The 20,504-nt window shown below is 33.4% G+C and overlaps 1 protein-coding gene across 2 annotated transcripts in view; it reads left to right on the forward strand.

Moving 5' to 3' along the window:
- cher (filamin protein cher) overlaps positions 1–20,504 on the forward strand; it is a 1,020,924-nt gene that overhangs the window by 258,633 nt on the left and 741,787 nt on the right. Inside the window, exons 15-19 of one of the 2 annotated variants that reach the window (XM_069837665.1) lie at positions 4,171–4,395; positions 5,605–6,171; positions 13,739–13,912; positions 17,314–17,478; positions 19,925–20,097. In XM_069837665.1, the coding sequence (XP_069693766.1) occupies positions 4,171–4,395; positions 5,605–6,171; positions 13,739–13,912; positions 17,314–17,478; positions 19,925–20,097 (1,304 nt within the window). The remainder of the gene's footprint in view (positions 1–4,170; positions 4,396–5,604; positions 6,172–13,738; positions 13,913–17,313; positions 17,479–19,924; positions 20,098–20,504) is intronic. The other variant, XM_069837667.1, reaches the window with a different exon arrangement.

The following is a 20,504-nucleotide window of genomic DNA, read 5'->3' on the forward strand; positions in this document are numbered from 1 at the left end:
TTTTATAATTTTGTATTCTGATTTTTTAAAAAAAATGTTGCCGTGTATGAAATTGATGTGTTCGTTTCCGTTACGTTAATTATTTTCACTATAATGTGCTTGTTTGCTAGGAGTGCTTATGTTTATAAAGTTTTATATTTACAAACTGTGATGTTGTTTTTTTTTTGACAAGAAATTTAACGTAAAAGCTGTGACTTCTTTACTGTAATTTTATTATTATTATTATTATTATTATTATTATTATTATTATTATTATTATTATTGCTGCTGCTGCTAATCAAGCATAGTAAAGAGTATTATAATTTAATACGAATAGAATAATCATGTTTAGTTCCTGTTAATTTAGTTTCTCTAGTTACTGCTTATTTTATTAGTTATGTACAATTTATTTACAATCACACAAGCAGTGGCAATACTGATAAGATATAAGCATGACTTTCCAGCACTGCACTGCTAATGTACAGTACAGCTGTACAGCCCTAAACGACATTTCATACAAGTTGAGAGGAAGCGAAGGCATTTCTTTCCCCTTCTACTTGCCCTTAGTCCGTCAGTAACAGAACAGTAGCTGTTACCTCTTATACCTGCACCCCCCAAGTTCTACACACAAAAAAATAAAATATTATATGAAGTACGTAAGTGGATATAAAATACAGTGACACAGATGTTTAACAATTATATGTTTACATATATTTTAATGCCGTTCTTACAATATTTTCAACTAATAATTAAATTAAGGAATGTTAGTTTGTATTATGAAGTTAGGAGGGAGTGATAGTGTAGACTGTCCCATTGTGTATGCTATAGAGTAGCAACTAGCGGTGAAAAAAACATTTATCTTCTGCTCTCAGTAGCTTTTTAATGTGCCAGTTGATATAAACAACAATAAAATGCAATATAAACGCATAGTATAGACCCTCGAAATATAGATTACCGGTAAACATTTTAAATAGTAAGAATTTTCACTATGTTCAAAGTCAATTAGTCGAACGTTAGTGAGATGTACAATAGCATCTTCCCCTTCACGGATGGTGAAGAGTGTGAGTAGAGGGGAAGGCCTGTCAACCAAACTGAAATGGGGATTAGTTCACGTCACCACACAGACTGCAGATACCTCAGCGACTCAGCTGTGTTCCGATACAGGCACGCTCCAGTTCTGTATTGCCAAAGCAGGGGGTATTCCTTGGCGGTCCTGCCTTAACAGTTTTTTTCATCTTTCATTGCTTTTCTCACATTATTTCCTGATGGGCTTAAGCACTCAACGTGTTACCGAAATACACACTGGGTTGGTATACACGTACTTAGACATTGTATTTTGTATAGTTTCTTTACTGTATTTTTCAGATATAAGTTTCTATGTTTTCAACTTTCTAATTCAAGAAAATGTATGTATATTCGTATCACTGTTAATGATTAATATACTTCGTCTGCTTCTTGTAATCTGTGAGGTTTTGGAAATAAACTGAAACTTATTTCTAATTAAATACAGTATAATATTGCAACATGTAGTTATCTCAGTACTCTAGAAACTAATTGCTAGGCACCTGGCATATTCGAAAATAGCTTCCACACTGACATAACCTCATGTATTGCCAAGTTACACCTTGAGTTGGCAAAAAAATTGTAGTTTTGCAAGTGGTTGGAAGGTAACTTCTCTTTGTCCTAATTATTCTAATGCTTTTGTTGCGCATTTCCCTAACAAATTAATATCATTATGTTTATTATGGAAGTAAGTAAAGGTGTAGGCCACATTTTTAATTCATCTACGAGCTCATCGGTAACATTACACTCATAAACTCTTTTGAAATTGAGCAGAATTTCATTTGTGCTCATTGGGACTAATTTTTTAATTCATTGATAAAGTTCACTGATACTCATCGGACACTAAAACGGATGAATCCCAGGGATTGCACATGCCTGGTTTGTCATTTTTACTAATGTAGCATTTTGCAGGTGACCACAGATGACAGAGATGTGTTAATGAGTTAATGCAAGATGAACAGTATGTTCGAACATTATTGATGATGGTGGATTACGTTCTTGCCAAAATGTTTAGCTGTTTATCGAAATTAGAAATGGTTTTTAAAAGCAAAGACGATGTTGTTGTATTAATTTCATTAAAAGGAGAAAGATACAAATTGAGAACGATATTAAATATTAAATATACGAGGTCACTCAATAAGTCGCAAATTGAAAGGACAGGGACCACTCAAATTGCAGATTAGATTACACGGCGCTTCTTCCGACGGCCTTCACATGCTTTGTCATCGAACAACAGATGACGGCGTCTTGCCATTCTAACGGCAAACACCAGCCAACTCCTCCTCGCCCCGTTCCGTGATCACTTGATCAATCTCAGATTGAGAACGAGAATTACATTAACATTATATCACATGACGACATGTAGCCTACTTCAAATATCATTTTCGTCTGTTCTGTTTTTCATTAAAATCTTAAATGACTATAAAATGTTTTCTATATTATTATGTTAATATGTGAAACTGAGTGGGCTGTGCAAATCTCCCACTCCTTTATTTTATGAAATCGTTCTTTTATTTAACAGTTCTCACTAATTTGTTGGAAAAATCTGTGATGTCATAAGCACTCATAAAGAAGAATTATGATAAATTAGTGCTAATTAAATACAATCTTGCCTAGTTTAGATATTTGCATTGTAAGTGAAAAAAATTCTAAGCTTGCTAGCACAACTGTCTTGATAATTCTGAATGACAGTTTGAAAATTTGTACATTATATATCTATATAATATTTAATTCATAGATTTAACACGTGTGAGATTCTTCTACAGCATCTTCCTCCCTCTCATAAAAGGCTTCGAGTGTTAGGGTATTGTCGAACGTCTCTACTTTTGCAGTGCTGCAGTACAAAATACTGCGCAACTTTCGTACTGCGACATATGAACAATGGTGCAATTCCGAAAAGTAGCAGCTGCCGAACCAGCTGCTCCCTACTTTTTCATGCTGCGCGCAGCTTAAAAGTAACTATGTGTGAATAGGGTTCTCAGGGTTGCAGCCGCAGCATATTTTATATCGGTTTTGTTGAAACTTTTGCAGCGGTTGCGACCAGTGTTGCCACCCAAAAGTGTCAGTGATAACTTTATATTGTTTCGATATATTTCAGTGTTTGATGTGATGAAAATAAATTATTCGTAACAGTTACTAACTGTACAACACAGTTAGAGTATATTTGGTGATATAATTATTTTTTTTTAAATTTTCTGTAGCGTAGTTTCAAACAGGAGAGTTGCCAACATTGCTTATGAGAATCAGTTGTTGCTTATCATTGAGGTATATAGGCGTTTTTCTAATAGCTTTATAATAAAAGTAATGCCAATTTCTAAATACTAGTTAGGACAGACCTACTTGATTCAAGAGTGTGCTTGTGGAATTTGCAAATGCCGATTCCCACAACAAAAAAGTAAAAGGCTTTAGCTAATGCAATGCAAATTTCAGAAGATGATGTTTAAAAAAATGCTCAACACAATAAAGGAGGATTAAAAAATAGTAATATTCCTAATACTCTCAAAAAGTTCTTACACCATAATATTAAGGCCCATTCATCCCCGTAATAGTTCTTGAAGGTGATTGTAGACCTAACTTCAAATTGTTCTATATTTCTACTCTTTCTTTGTCCCACCATCGTCTGCTTTTTGTAGTTTAACGTTTTGTTCTCCATTTCATAATGAAAAGATGTGATAAGTAAGCTGAAACTCTAATGCCAACATAACCACAAAATGTATTGGAGACTCAACACGGATATGCAAAGCTGCAGCTAAACTGTGGCTGCAAAAGTAGCGCCTTGTGTGTGAACAGGCTCGCAACATCCAGTCACAACTTTTGCAGTTGTGCCTGAGTTGCCCAGCACGAAAAGTAGCGTGCAGCACGCTAATTTGGCTTACGTGTGAACACGACACGCAACTTTTGCAGCTGCAGTACAAAAGTTGCGCAGCAAAAGTAGGGACATGTGACCTTATCTTTAGTTCATGTTGACTGTTTCAGTGCGACATTACAGTGCTTTGTAACTTCCTGCCTAAACCTGATATTTTGATCTTTCACCTTCACTTGTCTTGCATTACTTGTTTTCATCAGTCGTAGTTAAATTGTTGATTTTGAATAATTTTAACAGTAGAGATTTAATGTGTATTTCTGCAGGTGATATCAAAATGGCACTGACAAATGAGAAAGGAATAGATGTGCCACTTGCTGTAACTGATAATGAAGATGGGACGTTTACTGTTGATTACTGTGCACCCACTCCTGGTACTTACACGTTAAATGTCCTGTATGCCGGAGTTCCAGTGCCTCGTTGCCCACTCCGAGTGCCCATTCAACCTCATGTTGATGTGTCCAAGATCAAGGTGGATGGCCTGGAACCAAGTAAGTTGTTAATTAATAATAATTGTAGGCCTATATCAGTAATCTACATTTTGTTTATAATATAAAGTAGCACAAGAAATATATTATACAGTAGCTTAGTAGTTTCATGAGATCTTTTCATGAGGCTAATTACAATAGAACTCTGATTATATTTCGTTATTGGACAATTACATTTTCAACCAGATGTTGTTTAATTTAAGAGTCTTCGGATTAATGTGTCAATTGGCAAACAAATCCGCTGCCTCATATTTCTGTTATGCTGTCTTGAAGTACACCTAAAATTACGTAGTGCATACATTATTCACTGTTTTCTTACATTAGTCGTTACTTTTACATAACTATGTAGTGCATACATTGCTCACTGTTTTCATACATTAGTCATTACGTTTATTCTGAGTTACTGATTGTTTTTTTAAAACTAGTTAAAGTTTACTTATTTTAGTTTAATGTTCGTTTTTATAGGTCACTTTTATTATTTACATACAGTACTTCATTAGATTTCTTTTAATTTGCGAGGTTTGCCTATTTTAGCTATTACCTAATAAAAACATTAAATCCAAACATAGTTTTATAATAAATTTTCCTCTATAAAATGTTACAAGAAGTATTATTATCTCTGTTGTTCATTATAGACCCAAGAAACAAATATTTAGTGAAAAATGTGTTGCATAATGGCTAAATGTTAAGAATTATACAAAACTGAAAGGATAATGTTAAGATACATTATTATGAACATAAATAATATTATGTTTATAGAACATGAGTGAATTAAATTCTTAGATTTTGCATTGAATATGTATTGATGTCTGTTCTTTTTGTACCTGTCTTGTGTAAAGATACAAAAACAAATCGATTGAATTATAATATGATATTGACCCCACAGCTTTATAATTGAAAAGAATTCTGAGTAATAAATTTAGAATGTAAAGTTTATGAATCTGTTAGATATAAATAAGTACAGAAAATAATATATAGGGCTTACGAGTTCTTTTGGCAAGGACTACACTGAAGGAATCCTTTGAAAACTTGTAACATAACATTGTTTTGTTGGCCATATTTATTTCAACTTATTTATACTTGAAAACTTCATTAGCAATTTGTGTGATAAAGGAAACAAAATTGGCGTTAGTGGAAAATTAGGTTTGCTGACCAAGCGGTGTATTTGCTGGTAGTGCTAGCCACATGAATAAAGTGGCTTGTTTTGCATAGCGGCACCCGTCAACAGTTTGCAGCAATTCCGAGTGATCACACAAGGTGCCGGTAAGGCGGACTTCGCAGTTGCGATCACAAGTCCTTCAGGAAGTAGAGTCAAGGCTCATGTGATACCCACGCGTGAAGGATTTTTGGTGAACTTTACACCCACTGAACTCGGTGAATATCTGCTCAGTATATCATTCGGTGGAGAACCAGTGTCCCCGACTCCTTATCGTCTCGCCTGTACAACGGGTAGTGAACCTGGTAAAGTGCGTGCATCAGGACCAGGATTAACGCGTGGCATTGTGGGTAAACCTGCCGAGTTTCGTATTGATACGAGAGGAGCAGGACAAGGTGGACTCGGTGTGACAGTGGAAGGACCTTGTGAGGCTGCCATAAACTGCAGGGATAATGGGGATGGGACGTGTTCTGTCGCCTACCTGCCTACTGAGCCTGGAGACTACGGTATCAACATAACCTTCAACGAATGTCACATTCCGGGCTCACCATTCCAGGCATTGGTGGTGCCCGACACAGACCTGAAGCGCATCAAAGTGTCTGGCAACGGCATTCAGCCCCACGGTAAAGATCGATGTGTGGCATGAGGACTTGTTTGTATTAACCACCCGCTGCTTGGTATGAATGCTAACAGTGGTTGCAGTACCATGTCTGTGCTGTTGCATTCGTACACTTGTGGAATTGTCTGATAACTCATCACAGCTCGCTCGTGCTAGCAGCAGTTCATAGCATACTCCCTTTTACTTAATTGTAGTACCCTATATTGTAAGAAGACCAGCACTGCTATTCCTCCAAATAATCACTGTGTGATTGGAGTGTAAGTTTCGAAGGCAGACTCGCACACAATAATCATTACCTGCACTGTTATGTTTCGCACGTCTAGTGCATCTTGATACTACGGGAAAATATTGCGGACAATTTTTGAGCCACTTTTTATGTAACTACATTGATTTTAAACTTCATACAAATTGTATGATAAGAATTTAATTTCTCAGAAAGTGTTATATGTAGTTGTAATCATTTTCACCTTTCGAGCAGGTTATTCTTAACTTTAATTTGAGGAACCTTCGTAGAAAATCCTGTAATTTAGTAACAGTTCAGTTGATTATTATTGTGTGTCTGTTTGTCATTTTGCTTTGTGACAAACACGTTTATTTTTCGAGTGAGTGTCAACCTTATGCATTTTGTTTTAGGCATGTGTGTGCAATGAATTGTTGAATGACTATTTTGAAATACTGCAGTTCATTGTCAAGAGTTCACAACTCAGTAACTGAAACCTTCAGTGCAAGTTTGTATATATACATGACACACTGTTCCATTATTAAAAATAGTAGTTTTTACCCAGAACACTTCAATATGATCCCAGAGATTGTGTAAGGTCTTCCGAAAGATGTTATTTTTCTGTAATTACTTTAATTGTATTCTATTTGTGTCACTTTGCATCTGGACAAAGAAGATATGGATTTGAAAGATGATAACCCTACCGATGTACACGCATATTATAAGGACCTAGTATCTATTTTACGACAGATTTGCATCTTTATGGTGAGCCATCTTGTCTAAGATTGAAGTACATTAGAGTAATTAATTTTATTATGTTTCAACACCTACTTTATGTTTGGTAAATCATACCATTCCATTGTCAGGATAAATATTTCTTTGCATCTTCTTGCCGATTTTTCTTATGCAAAATACTAACTAATTACTGCTATGACCAATAATTATTATTCCTCATCATTATTACATTTAAATCGACAACATTAAAACTGTAATGAAATTAATGGTATGCAAAAATCATTAATACGGAGAGTTGAGGCAGATAAAAGTAAACATAAATCTAACTTGTAAAAAGTATAAGAAATCTCATCTGTCGTGCTCGATGTGCTGACCACGGTTGTGTACTATCGCCTGACAGCGCAGTTTCTGCTGAAGCAGGCTCCTCCTGAAATGAGCGAGGGGAATATCTTGCCACACTTTTCTACAAGCTTTCCATAGGCCTTCAATAGAAAGGCCTCTCTTCAGTAGACCAAAGGAATCACCTTTATTCCATTTTCAGCTTCCCTTTGGCGGTAGAACAGCAGCGGTGATTTCGCAGTATGACTGGATGTCTTGTCCATATGAATGTATACCTTACTAGGATCTCTGCCATAAACCCGTGGGATATCTTGAATGTACACTGATCTCAACATCAGCTCTTGGAATTTAACTGCATTGACCTTAGCTCTGCTGGCCACTCTCTTAATTTTCATCTGACCCCAGCAGCAAAAACTAGCCACCACCACAAACCCTTTAGAAAACTTTTCTTAGCATTGTCTTATGAAATTAGAGTGGTCTTTTTTTCCATGTTCCTGATAAAATATAGCTCGAGGCTTATTGGCATCATGAAGATAGATCCTTGCTTCATCTAATGTCACCACCTATTGTTATCTGTTGCCTGCGAGATGCTGTTCATAGAGTTTTCTTGTGTTTGTGAACCGTTCTTGAATGTGTTTCCCAGATAAGCGGTGATCACGTGCTTTGTGTCGTGTTTGTAAATTTAGATGATGCGTCCAACAGTTCGGACCTTCCTTCTAGAATGCTTCTTTGAGTTGGGGATTTTCCCTCAGAACTTCAGACCTCACTTCCTTGATTATGCTGGGGGTGAGAGTGGGTTGAACTCTTCTTTTAATTTTTTCCGGCCACCCTGACTTTTACATCGATTAATCACCTTACTGATGGTGCTTTTAGAAACTATAATTCCAGATTCTTTACATTTTTTTATTATGATGAAGTATCTGGATTTACAATAGTAAAGATCATATATGTAGCCTTCCCAAAAAGCCATTACCTTCATTCTCATAGAAAGCTCAAAGAGCGACTACCATAGACATATCACAAGAGGAGATATCAACCTGTGTTATATTTGAATCCCAACTCTCCCACGGTAGTGTGATAACACAGGGTGCATGCTGAATTTGTTCACTTTTATCTGCCCCAACCCTCCATATCACTAGAGTTGAGGCTAATTTGCAACTTATTGTACTTGTTTTTTAAAAATATGGAATATATCAACATCCTTCAGTGATACTTTAGTTTTTCCAATAGTTCAGATAATCCTTGATTTCATTTTGAAATTTTCGAATCAAGACGTTTGCTGTCTAAAATTGGGTATTTGAGGTAAAAACTATTATAGAATGGACCATTTGAATTGTGTATTTTTATTTTGCATGACAATAATGTCTAGAATGTTTAATTTCTTTATATGGTTTGACGTAAAAAATCTTTGTCACTAAATTGGTAAAAAGTTGTGACCAAAGAATCTTCAAAGTTCTCAAAGACATTCCATGAAATTATTTTCTAGGAGTTCAGAAATCATTATAAATTAAGATTTTGTACACAAAAATTGTTTCACTTAGACGAAACATCACTCTGTTCTTTAATTACTAAATATTCGCATGAAATCATTCTGTAATGTTTGAAAAAATTTGAGAGTTACTGTTATATTGAAAAATAAATTTTTCATAACTCATATCTTCAATTTTATTCGTTGTTAATTGCACATGTGTGATTTGTAGCTAACAATGTGCAGTAGATTTTTAACTTTTTTAGTTTTTAACTGCTATGTTGAATTTTAATCAATAGTGTGTTTTGTTTTGGGAGCTTTTATTTCTGAAGTATATTCAGCACTGTTGGAATTTTAATGTTATTCGTTTATAACTTCCATGATCTGTTTTAGATTCCATATGAATTTTTTGGAGTTGGGATATATGAAATTTGAAGTTTACAGTGTAAACTAATATCTCATGTCTACAGTTTTTAATTTTAAATGAAATGCTACCATTCTTCATGGATTGATGTTCAGTTAAAATTAATTTGTAATTTTTGTTTGCATTATCTAAATTAATTATCACAGATGTGTACAGTATTTAGAGACATGACGAAAATCTTAACACAGTTTATTTTCTGAAAAATTATTTCGTGCACCACTTATTGAAAAAATCAATCGGCTTATTACTTCCAAAATTCTTCCCTATGATATTTTTATTTGCTGTTCAGTACTTTACATAACTGTAATTCCGCACTATCCTCCATTACTCTTCATTGTTTCATATTGCAGGTTATATTAGTTTATTGGCTATATATATATATCATGGTTGGCTATTATATTACTGACTGTTACTATGTTAATAATATATAGTATAATAAAATCTTAACGAATTTAGTGGAGATTACTGTAATTATTTTTTCATTCATGCGAGATCTTTTTCTGAAAAGGGGATTTGACTTACTATAAGTAATGAAGGGCTGAATGTAGAACTAAATCACTCTTAGACCATATAACTACATTATATTATCTTTTTCGTAACACTCGTTAAATTTATTATTAGGAAATGCACATTAACAATGAACTTTCGCAAACACACAGTATATTTTCATGAAACGACAACATATTTTTAAGTACTGTAATTAAATTCACAGTTTTCATAAGCAAATACAATAACATTCCTACAAGCTTACTTCAATTGTTATATTGATGTGTACTATCAATCGCAATGTGCTACTGCTAATGTCGCAATGGTGTGGCCATACCTTGTACAAAAATCGATTACAAACACTCTGACTTTTACTAAAACGCGTTGTGCATTCAGAAATCCATTCCATTGCATTCTTTAAAAGCGGGATTTTCCTTAAAACTGGGCTCTTAAAATTGGGTACCAATTATATTGCTTGTAGTTCTGCCAGGACTTAGAAAGCTTTCCTTAAAAATGGGAATTTTTTTAGAAGCTAGAGTGTTAAAACGAGGCTTTACCGTGTTTTATAATACAAATAAAATATTTTTACATAGTATAATATTGTTTGATATATTTCTAAATTACTTAAATAGGATATTGAGTTTACAATTATTTGTTATTATTTCAATTGGACAATTAAAATATCAGATACTGTTATTAATAAAATAATTTATTGTATTAATGTAATGAGTGGATCTCAGGGTGATTGGTTTATTGGAAAACTCAATGTTATCACATAGAAATAGTTTGTTTTGTTAATATTAATTTGGCTTATAACGAATTATTCTGTCCTCAGTTTCCCAAATATACCGGTAAAGTACAACTATTGTCACTGCCTCAGTTCAATTTTGCAATTTTCCACTTACATCTCACTCATTTTGCTTTCTCCTTTCTTGCCTCTCTGGAGTCCATTTCATTTGTCTAGATCCTGGTACTGGTAGTTTATTATCATTCTAGTTAAGTTACCATACCAAATTAAGTAATTTGCCCCTTTTGTCTACATTCTGCATTACTGAGTTTATTTACTGCACTTATAATTTCGCTTATTCCAACATTTCAGACCACTTTGGGTAGAATAAAATTCAGGTTTGTACTGTAGCACAGTTCCCTGTAGTCATCTTACATTAAATTAGAATCCAGAGTTTGTAATTTTATTACGTTTAAAGAGAGTACTTTTCTTATTAATTAGTGTGTTTCTTAGCACCCTTTATAGTTTCTATATTAGAAAACAAAGATTCATATTTCCAACTTTTTAAAAAGATAAACAATAAAAAGTTACTTGATAATTACGGAAATGGCATATTTAAAATGCCATTTTGTTAGTTATATTGTTTTTCATCTTAATCTAATGAAATACGTTTTATGATACATGTGTTCATGAAAGGAAAAACGAAATACTGACCACCAATAATATGTGTTTTATTGAGTCTGGATATTTTAATTCGTTTGCATGTGAAGGTGTCTAATTTTTGTAATGCATTTTTGATTGTTTGCTGATTTAATATTACTCCTTAATTACAGGAGATAATAAGAAATTGATGTCACTGTGGCACCTTTTTGTTATACTGACTCCTTTTTCTTTTACGTTTAAATTCTCACTGCTGTCAATATGTTCATTTCTCTGTTCTCGGTCTAAATATAATTGCGATTGTTTACTAATTACAAGTTGTAAAACTTTAACATATCTGAACTTTACACATGTATTGTTATGAGTAATTCCAATAGATATTTAACAATTACGGATTCGAGGAATTAATTTCAAAAGTAATAATTTTATAATAGGTTACATAAAAAATATTGATATATTCTTAGTGCATCATTTTGGAATGTTGCAGTATTGTTTCGAATGGTTATGAATCCTAGCCTCATAGCCTGTAACAAAAAATTACAGTAGAACTAAAATTTAAAAAGTTGCATTGAAAATTAGTTACTTGAGTTTTTTATTTTTTACTTTAAGGAATGGGACCATAGCTTCATAGCACAAAAGTAGACTAGAAAAGATTTATAATGCTTTTATACAAAATATAAGTGCACATTTATTCATACTTGAGCGAACTAATTGAGTGCATGTATCTAATGAATAACATTTGAAAATTAATAAAGTATTCACGTTTTCCTCTTCTTTAGACGAAGTTTTTTACCTGACTGTAAGCAAATTTCCATTTTATGTTCATACTGTATCCATATTTAACTTGCTAAATGAAAGTATCGAATGCTATATAGAATTTAAAATAAGTAGAGTTTTTTCAGTTAGATGTGTACATTTTACATATGTGTGTATATTGTATACATATATATTTATATATGTATATGTAACACGTTTAGTGGATATATTGTTCAGTTTCAGTTTTACAATCAAATAGAAAGTACAGTTTCTCTCTATGTAACTGTGAAACTTATGAGCACTATGCATTGCATGAAATTACAATTTAAAATTTTTCTGAATTGAAGGGTTTTTCTCATTTGTGAAGGGAGAGAAGAGAAGGGAAAATTACTGTGATTTATATTAAAATAAAGTAACACGGGATTTAATTTAGAAATTGGGTTTTGTAGTTTACTTTTGTAGAATGTTGTCATTCTTCTCTGTTATTTCAACATTCATGTACTGATATTTCCATTGAAAATTATTTTCGAAATGGATGCAGAGTCTTGTCTTGTTTTCATGAGTTTTAAATAAAATTTCGTCAATATATTTTCTGTCTTTATTGTGGAGGATAAAATCAACGTTATTATAGACGTTATTACTCTTTAGAATAGTTAACAGCATCATCACAACAAACACTACTGCCACTTCACAAGAGCAAAGATCACCATTGTCATCACAAAATCTATCATTGCTACTGTAAGAACCAACATCACTTCACTATCTGAACCATAACCACGACCAAATTCATAATAATTATTACAGAAACCAGTACCACTATCACCACAGAAACTAGCATGACTACCATCACAAGAACCACAACCACCACCACAGGTATGGTATAGCACATCACTATCACCACCACCAATACACAAGAAAGTCTTCCTTGGTGATCTCTCAGTTAATATGCTAGCCGTTTGATCTGAGGTTCGTGGGTTCAAACCTCGCCAATGACAATACATTTTGAAGGGTAATAAAATCCTAATTGGTGATTGTTGTTTCCTTTCCCATAATACAACAAATAATCTCCTATTTGTGATATGTCATTCCTATCTAACCTAACCTCCTGTACTCCCACAAAGTCTATTGTGTATCTAGCTAGTTCTTTTGCTACTAATGTTACCCCTCCTATTCTATATAGATTTGTAATATTCCAAGTACCAAATCTCATAAACTTATTTATTTATTTTATTTTTGCTGTGTTCATGCCAGAGAATCTGTCCCATTCCGAGGCTTACTCGTATTTTGAGGTTTCGTAACAAACTGTTTTTTTTACGGTGATGGGTTGTTACCCCTTCGCCCAACCCCCAAGCTGGAGGACCACCCCTTATCGGCTGTCCACAACTGCTTATTCAATATATTCGCAGCGACCCTCCAATATCTGAAGGCTATCTCCTCTATTCACAATCTGAGGACATGCCATGCTGTGGTGATAGGGACCCACAATACATGGATTATTATTATTATTATTATTATTATTATTATTATTATTATTATTATTATTATATTTTTTACAGCTCTTCCTGCAGATGCATAGTGATCAAAAGCTGAGCATTAACACGAGAAAATAATGTTCTTGTTTCTATAATTAATGTGTTATTTCTTTTTAATTCAGACAAAATTGTTATTTATTCCTTACTGTAGTCTACAGTGGCAGGATTGTAACATAATTTACAACAATTTTTCCATGACATTTGAAGCTCTATTGTGGTTACAGGTGTGTATGTGGATTCTCCCACGGACTTTGTTGTTGATTCTCGTGCCATTGCAAAGCGTGATGATGGAAAGGTGACGTGCACCATCACTAATCCTTCTGGTACAAGAACAGAAAATCTCATTACACCATTGGCTGATGGTACATATCGAATTAGTTACACACCATTTGAAGAAGGTAAGTAGGAGTTACTCATTTTATTTTGAGTGTAATAATTATATCCACAAATTTTGGTCAGAGTTGAATTATTCACGTTCACACATATAATCAATATTTCTTTTCATTTTGTGATAAATGCATTGATGCGTGAGAAGAAATGACGTGGAGGTTTGTGGTTTTGAGAAACATTTCGAAAGTTTCGAAATGTAATTTACTTAAATATATTTATTTTCATTTTCTGCCCCACATTGTCTTTGTAGTAGTTCACCGAATATTTTACTTAAAAGTCTGAAATACAGTGCACCATTTTTATTTCCTCATCTCTTAAGTGGTTCTTTTCATTGTCTGCAGTTATATTACTGGCTTCCATCATGTGGTTTATAATATAGTCACAGAAGAATCTCTTGGACAGTCACTGATAAATTACCACTACCGGTGATTGTTATTAGAAGGGCTGAGGAAAAGCATTGCTTATATAGGCTATGCTGCATCGTATGTAGAACTCTGTGTTTACAAAATGTCTGTGTGCTCGTGTGACTTGTGTTTGAAATTAATTAACTCGGAACAAATATTAAATTTCTAGAAAAGTGTTAACATTCATTTACTTTGTTCATTTCAGCGAAGTGTTACAATAAACAAAATACATCATTCTTAAATTTGTAAAAGTAAAAGACTTTCTATTATCTAACAGATATGTCTTATACATGAAGTACGTTCCACACCTGCTAAAACAACGGGAGAATATCTGAAATAATTGACATTCTGACAGTCAAAATTGACTGTATTAATGGAACATTTGTCAAAATATCCACCAATTTACTTACATTGTTAAACCCAACATTTTTATCCAACATTGTTTGAAGTTTTGTTCACAATAGTTTACTGATTTCACATTCAGAATTTGCCAGTTGACTACAAATGTTTGCCATTATTGATATTTGAGCAACTAGTTCTGCACCAGATGTCTCTAAAGGTGCATCTACATGGTTTAACTTTTCTTTCAATTTTACTCTTTCAAGCAATGCATGCAAGATTGATATTTAATATTAATTAATATACATATACGTTGTGAAGATGATGTTCAAAACAGCACGCCATGTAGACACAAAATCTTCATATATCTTAATTGAACGCGCGTTTTTTATTCTTTCAATATTCTTCCCAGATTGCATGTGTACGCACATGGAAAATTGAATTGTATAGACGCAGTTAGGCTTTAATGGAAGAACTTAAAAACTCAAACTTTGACGTAATGAGACATATAATTTTCAATAGCTGGATCATTGAGCAATCCTTGAGATATCCTGATTGCAGCAACATCTTCTGCATCAAAGAACATGACAACATTTTTATAGATTGATAATTATCATAGTATTTGCACGCTTCCAACCCAATTGTTTTGTGTTTATCCTTGATCTTGGTCGCGTAAGTGAAACTCGTATGTTATCTCTGATTACAAGTCTGCTTAACAGTAAGGAAATTAAGTGGTACACTGTGCAGAATGTCCCAGATGAAACATACATTGTATATTAATATGTTTAAATAGTAGTTTAACATCATTATATTACAGTTTTTAATTTATTTATTACAAAACTTACATTATTCATACTACTTTACATATAATATATTGACACAAAGTAGTTCTATTATTTTATTCGATATGGTTGTACACACCTGAAAATTTTATAGTAAATAACTCCTTCGTTGCTTAATAATTTTCATTCTTTAATGTCATTTTATTCCTGTTATATTCATCTCTTTCTAGCTTTAAACTGAACAAATTTCTGTTTTATTAAAATAAACATTTCACCTTATTCAAAGATATCTGATAGGTTGCTAATTTCAGCTAATTGGAAATCACCAAATTCCGTCATAGTGAAATAGTTATTACTCAAATTCATCATACCAGGCTGTCAACCATTTGATCCTTTGGATTGAGAACATCATGGACGTAATTACGAGAAACGAAGCAATTGTGATTCAAAGTCAGAGTCACTGTATGACTCAGGTGGAAGCTAAATCCATAAGTAGAGTTTGTGCTCAGGTGTAGGTTCGAATCCTGCTTGGGTTTATTATCGACTTTTTTTCCCGAGGTTTCTCCAATTGTAATGCGAATGTCAGGTAATCCTATGGCGAATCCTTGGACTAATCTCGTCAATGCCATCTCGCTGTCATCAATTGTACTAATGCTAGGTAATCTCTCAGTAATTATTAAGACTTCATTAAATAAACAATTAAACACCAAAGTAAAGTTGTTTCATACGCTCTTATTCATCCTTCTGATGAAGAGGGATCAATTAAAGATCAACAAATGAAACCACAAAGAAGGCATTTATTGGAAGCAAATACAGCATAATTTTCGGTTGTGTATCTAATTAATTCTGAGTTTGGAATTGTAAGATATTATTTCCGACGTACTTGTGTACTTTGTGTAACATTTAATTTTTAGGTGATGTTACCAGTGTAAGTAAGACAATAATTTGTGGTGTCATCAATTACATGTAAAGTAATGATAGTTAATTTTAAGTTTTTTATATTTCACATATAAATAGAAGTGCTTTTGTCCTAACATGCAGCACCTATGGCTGCAGGGGACCTTCAACCGTCATGTTATTGGAATTATAGAAGGTAGGGACATAAAGTTATAATGATGAAAGGACAGTGGAGCCATCTGTACAGAGTTTCGTGACACTCGGCCATTTTATTCTGTACTTACACTACAGTGCAACATATGATCGTAGTGTAGTAAGCAGATACCTCCTTCATTGTTGTAATATGTACAATGCTTTGTTCTTTTTTTCTCTCTCTGAACAATTCCAATTCACCCATATTAAAAAAACGACTCTCACAGTAACTGCAAACAAAATAGATTCGTTGTTGTCTACATAAACTAAGTCTTACAATTTATTGCTTTAATGTACAATACCTATATCTTAGTCATTTGAGTACTTTTACAAAATGTAACTACTGTTTACAATCCCTTCTTTAATATTAGGGTGGCTTTTCTAGACCACTAAATTAGCAACGACTCTGTGCTTCTCAGCACTATGATTAAACCATGAAAGAAGCTGAATAATATACGTATTACTAACAAGTTTATACAATACATGTCATTGCTTTTCAGTATTCAACCATCCAGATGTCATCAGACTACAATCATTGTCTGAGATAGTGATAGGACTGTGATTATTATAGTCTATGTTGTTTCCGACTTGGTTTCATGCAATTGCTGTACTTTTACTACGCTGTTGGTACTTAATACATGTATTTATATTTGCTGCTCCTTCGGAATAACAGGCCATAATTTCAGTATGTTGTTGCTACACTTACACCCGTGTTGGATTATGAATTGTATCATTGTAAACGAAAATTCTCGTCTTTAAACACAAAGCCAAATAAATATATTTCTCTGTTATCAGGACGCCACACTATTGACATCTTATACGATGGCCTTCCAATCCCTGGGTCCCCATTTGTGGTGAATGTGAGACGGGGCTGTGACCCAAGCAAGTGTAGAGCATTTGGCCCTGGTTTGGAACATGGCTTGGTGGATCAAGCCAACATGTTCACCGTGGAAACGAAAGGTGTGTTAGGGTAACAGTTGCTGTAGTTCTTGACACTAAAATTGAGTAACTTTCACAATTAAATGTATTTATTTTTTGGTTATCAAAGCAATATAAGTGTTATCTTTTCTGTAGCTACATCATAATCACATTGCTTTCACCACCACCACGCCTTTCACCATGATAATAAACTTCACCATGATCACCTCCACCACAACTATGACAATCAGTGTCACCAGCATCACCATAATTACAGCTGGTGCCACTTTCAGCAGCTCTTTCTCCATCACCACCACCACTATCACAATCGATCACCACTACCTCCATAATTATTATGACTATCGTTAGACCATGAACTTTATCACTACCTGGTAGAGGGGCAGAGAAGGCCTGACGGCCTTATCTCTACCAGGTTAAATAAATAAATCTAATCTAATCTAATCTAATCTAATCTAATCATCATATCATTGTTTTTCACAAAAGACCAGCATAAACTTATCCGATTTTGATGTAATAGTACAGTATTTTTATTTCATTTCAAACGTTTTCATTTTTTTTTAAACCGTTATCAGATCATCAGTAACTCTTAAGTTGAACAGTTACATTATAAACATTGAAAGACAATGGGTTACATAAAACCAAATCATATTGAAAGTATAAAATCATAGAAAGGAATGATATCATAAAACATTAAATATATATACAGATTTAAAATTGTTAAAATGTTAAAATCAAGCAGTAGGCCTAATATGAAAATTATTATGTGGAGTATACAGCATGCGCTTCCTTGAACATAATAATTTTCATATCAGACCTACCGGTACTGCTTAATTTTAACAGGGGGTTATTCTTTGAGATATTTCAAACAAAAAAGTTTAAAACAATTTTGCTCGTTTTTGCTTCCTTTTCGAGATAAAAATTGTTTTATATAAAACATTTCATAGTCGGCCTGGGTGGCGCAGTCAGTAAAGTTCTGGCTTTCTGTGTCCGAGGTTGCGAGTTCGATCCTGGCCCAGGTCGACATTTAAGTGTGCTTAAATGCGACAGGCTCATGTCAGTAGATTTACTGGGATGTAAAAGAACTCCTGCAGGACAAAATTCCGGCAAACTGGTGATGCTAATATAACCTCGGCAGTTGCGAGTGTTGTTAAATAAAACATATGGAAACATTTCATAGCGTGTTTTGGGAAAGCCATTGATTTAATTCCCAATATGCTCAGTCAATTTAAGAGAGCAGTGTATGGTGTAATGATCGTCTTCATATGACAATCTTTTCTGAAATATTGGATGAATATTGTTCATTTTCAGTATCTACAGCTATTTTTTTTTTTCAGTAATGTTGTTCACAAAATACTATTTTGGTAATGTTTGAATGGATTTTTTATTTAAAATGAACATACTGGCAGTCCATTTCAAAAACGATCAGTGTTCTCTCTTGTATTTATATTACGTAGACTAAACTGCCAGATGAAGTAGTGAAGTCATATTAGGAAAGATTTTCATGCCAGAAATTGTTATACTGTAATTACATGGATATAAGTTGCACTTTTTCTCATTACTTTAAGACTGACGAAATATGCCTGTGGTTTATAATCGTGTATTAGTGATCAAACTATAAATACATGCCTATATTTATAAGCAAAATTAACTTAAAAATGCATGTGCAGCTTACATTTGGGTGCAGCTTATATGTCATAAAAAATGTTTTTACCTTTTCTTCAATTTTAGTTTCAAGATTTTACCCTCTGAGGCCAGATGACTAAACAGATATTGAAGTGCCCCTTCACTCTCTCATAAATTATTAAAGGATTACCATTTGGTTTAGTGAACTCCTTTGTTATTCACAGGTGAATTTCCACAGAACATCTCGAAAGAGGGTATCTCAAGAGTTTCGTTATAAACTTTTGGTATCTTTAACATTTACATCTCTTTTAAATTATAACTTTCGTAAATATGAAATTAATATTAGAAATTTGTATTTTACGCTAATTTATTCAAATTAACGGTTATTTCCATTTAAACTGCACGATTTATGAATATAATAAAATATCTTACCTTTGAGATTGCAAAGAATGCCTTTTGTGCGATCTTAAAAGAAAATTTAATATATACATTTATTTGGATTTAGAATATTCCATTTATGTATAGTTTCTGTATGAATTAAATTAAGCTATAAACGTTAAAAGTTATTTTTACATGATAGAAGAAATGAATAATTATTTTATAACACGTAAAATGTTCAGTAATCTGTTTTCTTCTAGTTAATTTATTTTTACCTCTTTATTAACTTCTATGTTACCATTAATGTTCACATTCCTTTATTCACTCGCAAATTTCTGGCAGATATTTAAGTTAAAGTTATAGGTCGTTGTATATGTGAATTGTGTTAAGCATAGTTACAGTTACTCAAATATATTCTAATTTTCTTTAAATAGAAAACTCATTCCATGTTACTTTTGTATGACAGGTGCTGGCACTGGAGGATTGGGATTGGCTATTGAGGGACCTTCTGAAGCGAAAATGACATGTAAAGACAACCGGGATGGATCTTGCTCAGTAGAATATGTTCCAACAGAACCAGGAGATTATGATGTTAGCATCAAGTTTGCTGATCAACATATCCCTGGTTCTCCATTCAAGGTAGGCAGCAAAATATTTGTTGCAAATAATAAACTTGAAAGGTCAGGCAAAAGCAGAACTAAAATGTGTTCATATCTGCTTTAATACATTAACTTATACAATCAAATCTGAGAAAGCTTGCATTTAATATTATTTTGAAGTTTGGCTTCAGGACATAGATTAGAAGTACTTTTTGTTAAGCAGTTTAAATTTAAATTAATTAATTTCTTAATTTAATGATTATTATGATTATTAGAGGAGAAAAATTCGCTCTGGCACCGGAGATCGAACTCGGGTCCTTGGTTCTACGTACCAAGTGCTCTAACCACTGAGCTACGCTGAAGTTCAATCCACAGCACCGGGTCGAATCCCTCTCCTGTAGCATTTTTCCCTTTGTGGCCTGACTCCAAGTTCGACATATATGTTGA

Source organism: Periplaneta americana, chromosome 10 (genome assembly GCF_040183065.1).
Source record: "Periplaneta americana isolate PAMFEO1 chromosome 10, P.americana_PAMFEO1_priV1, whole genome shotgun sequence".
In the NCBI taxonomy this organism is placed as follows: domain Eukaryota; kingdom Metazoa; phylum Arthropoda; class Insecta; order Blattodea; family Blattidae; genus Periplaneta; species Periplaneta americana.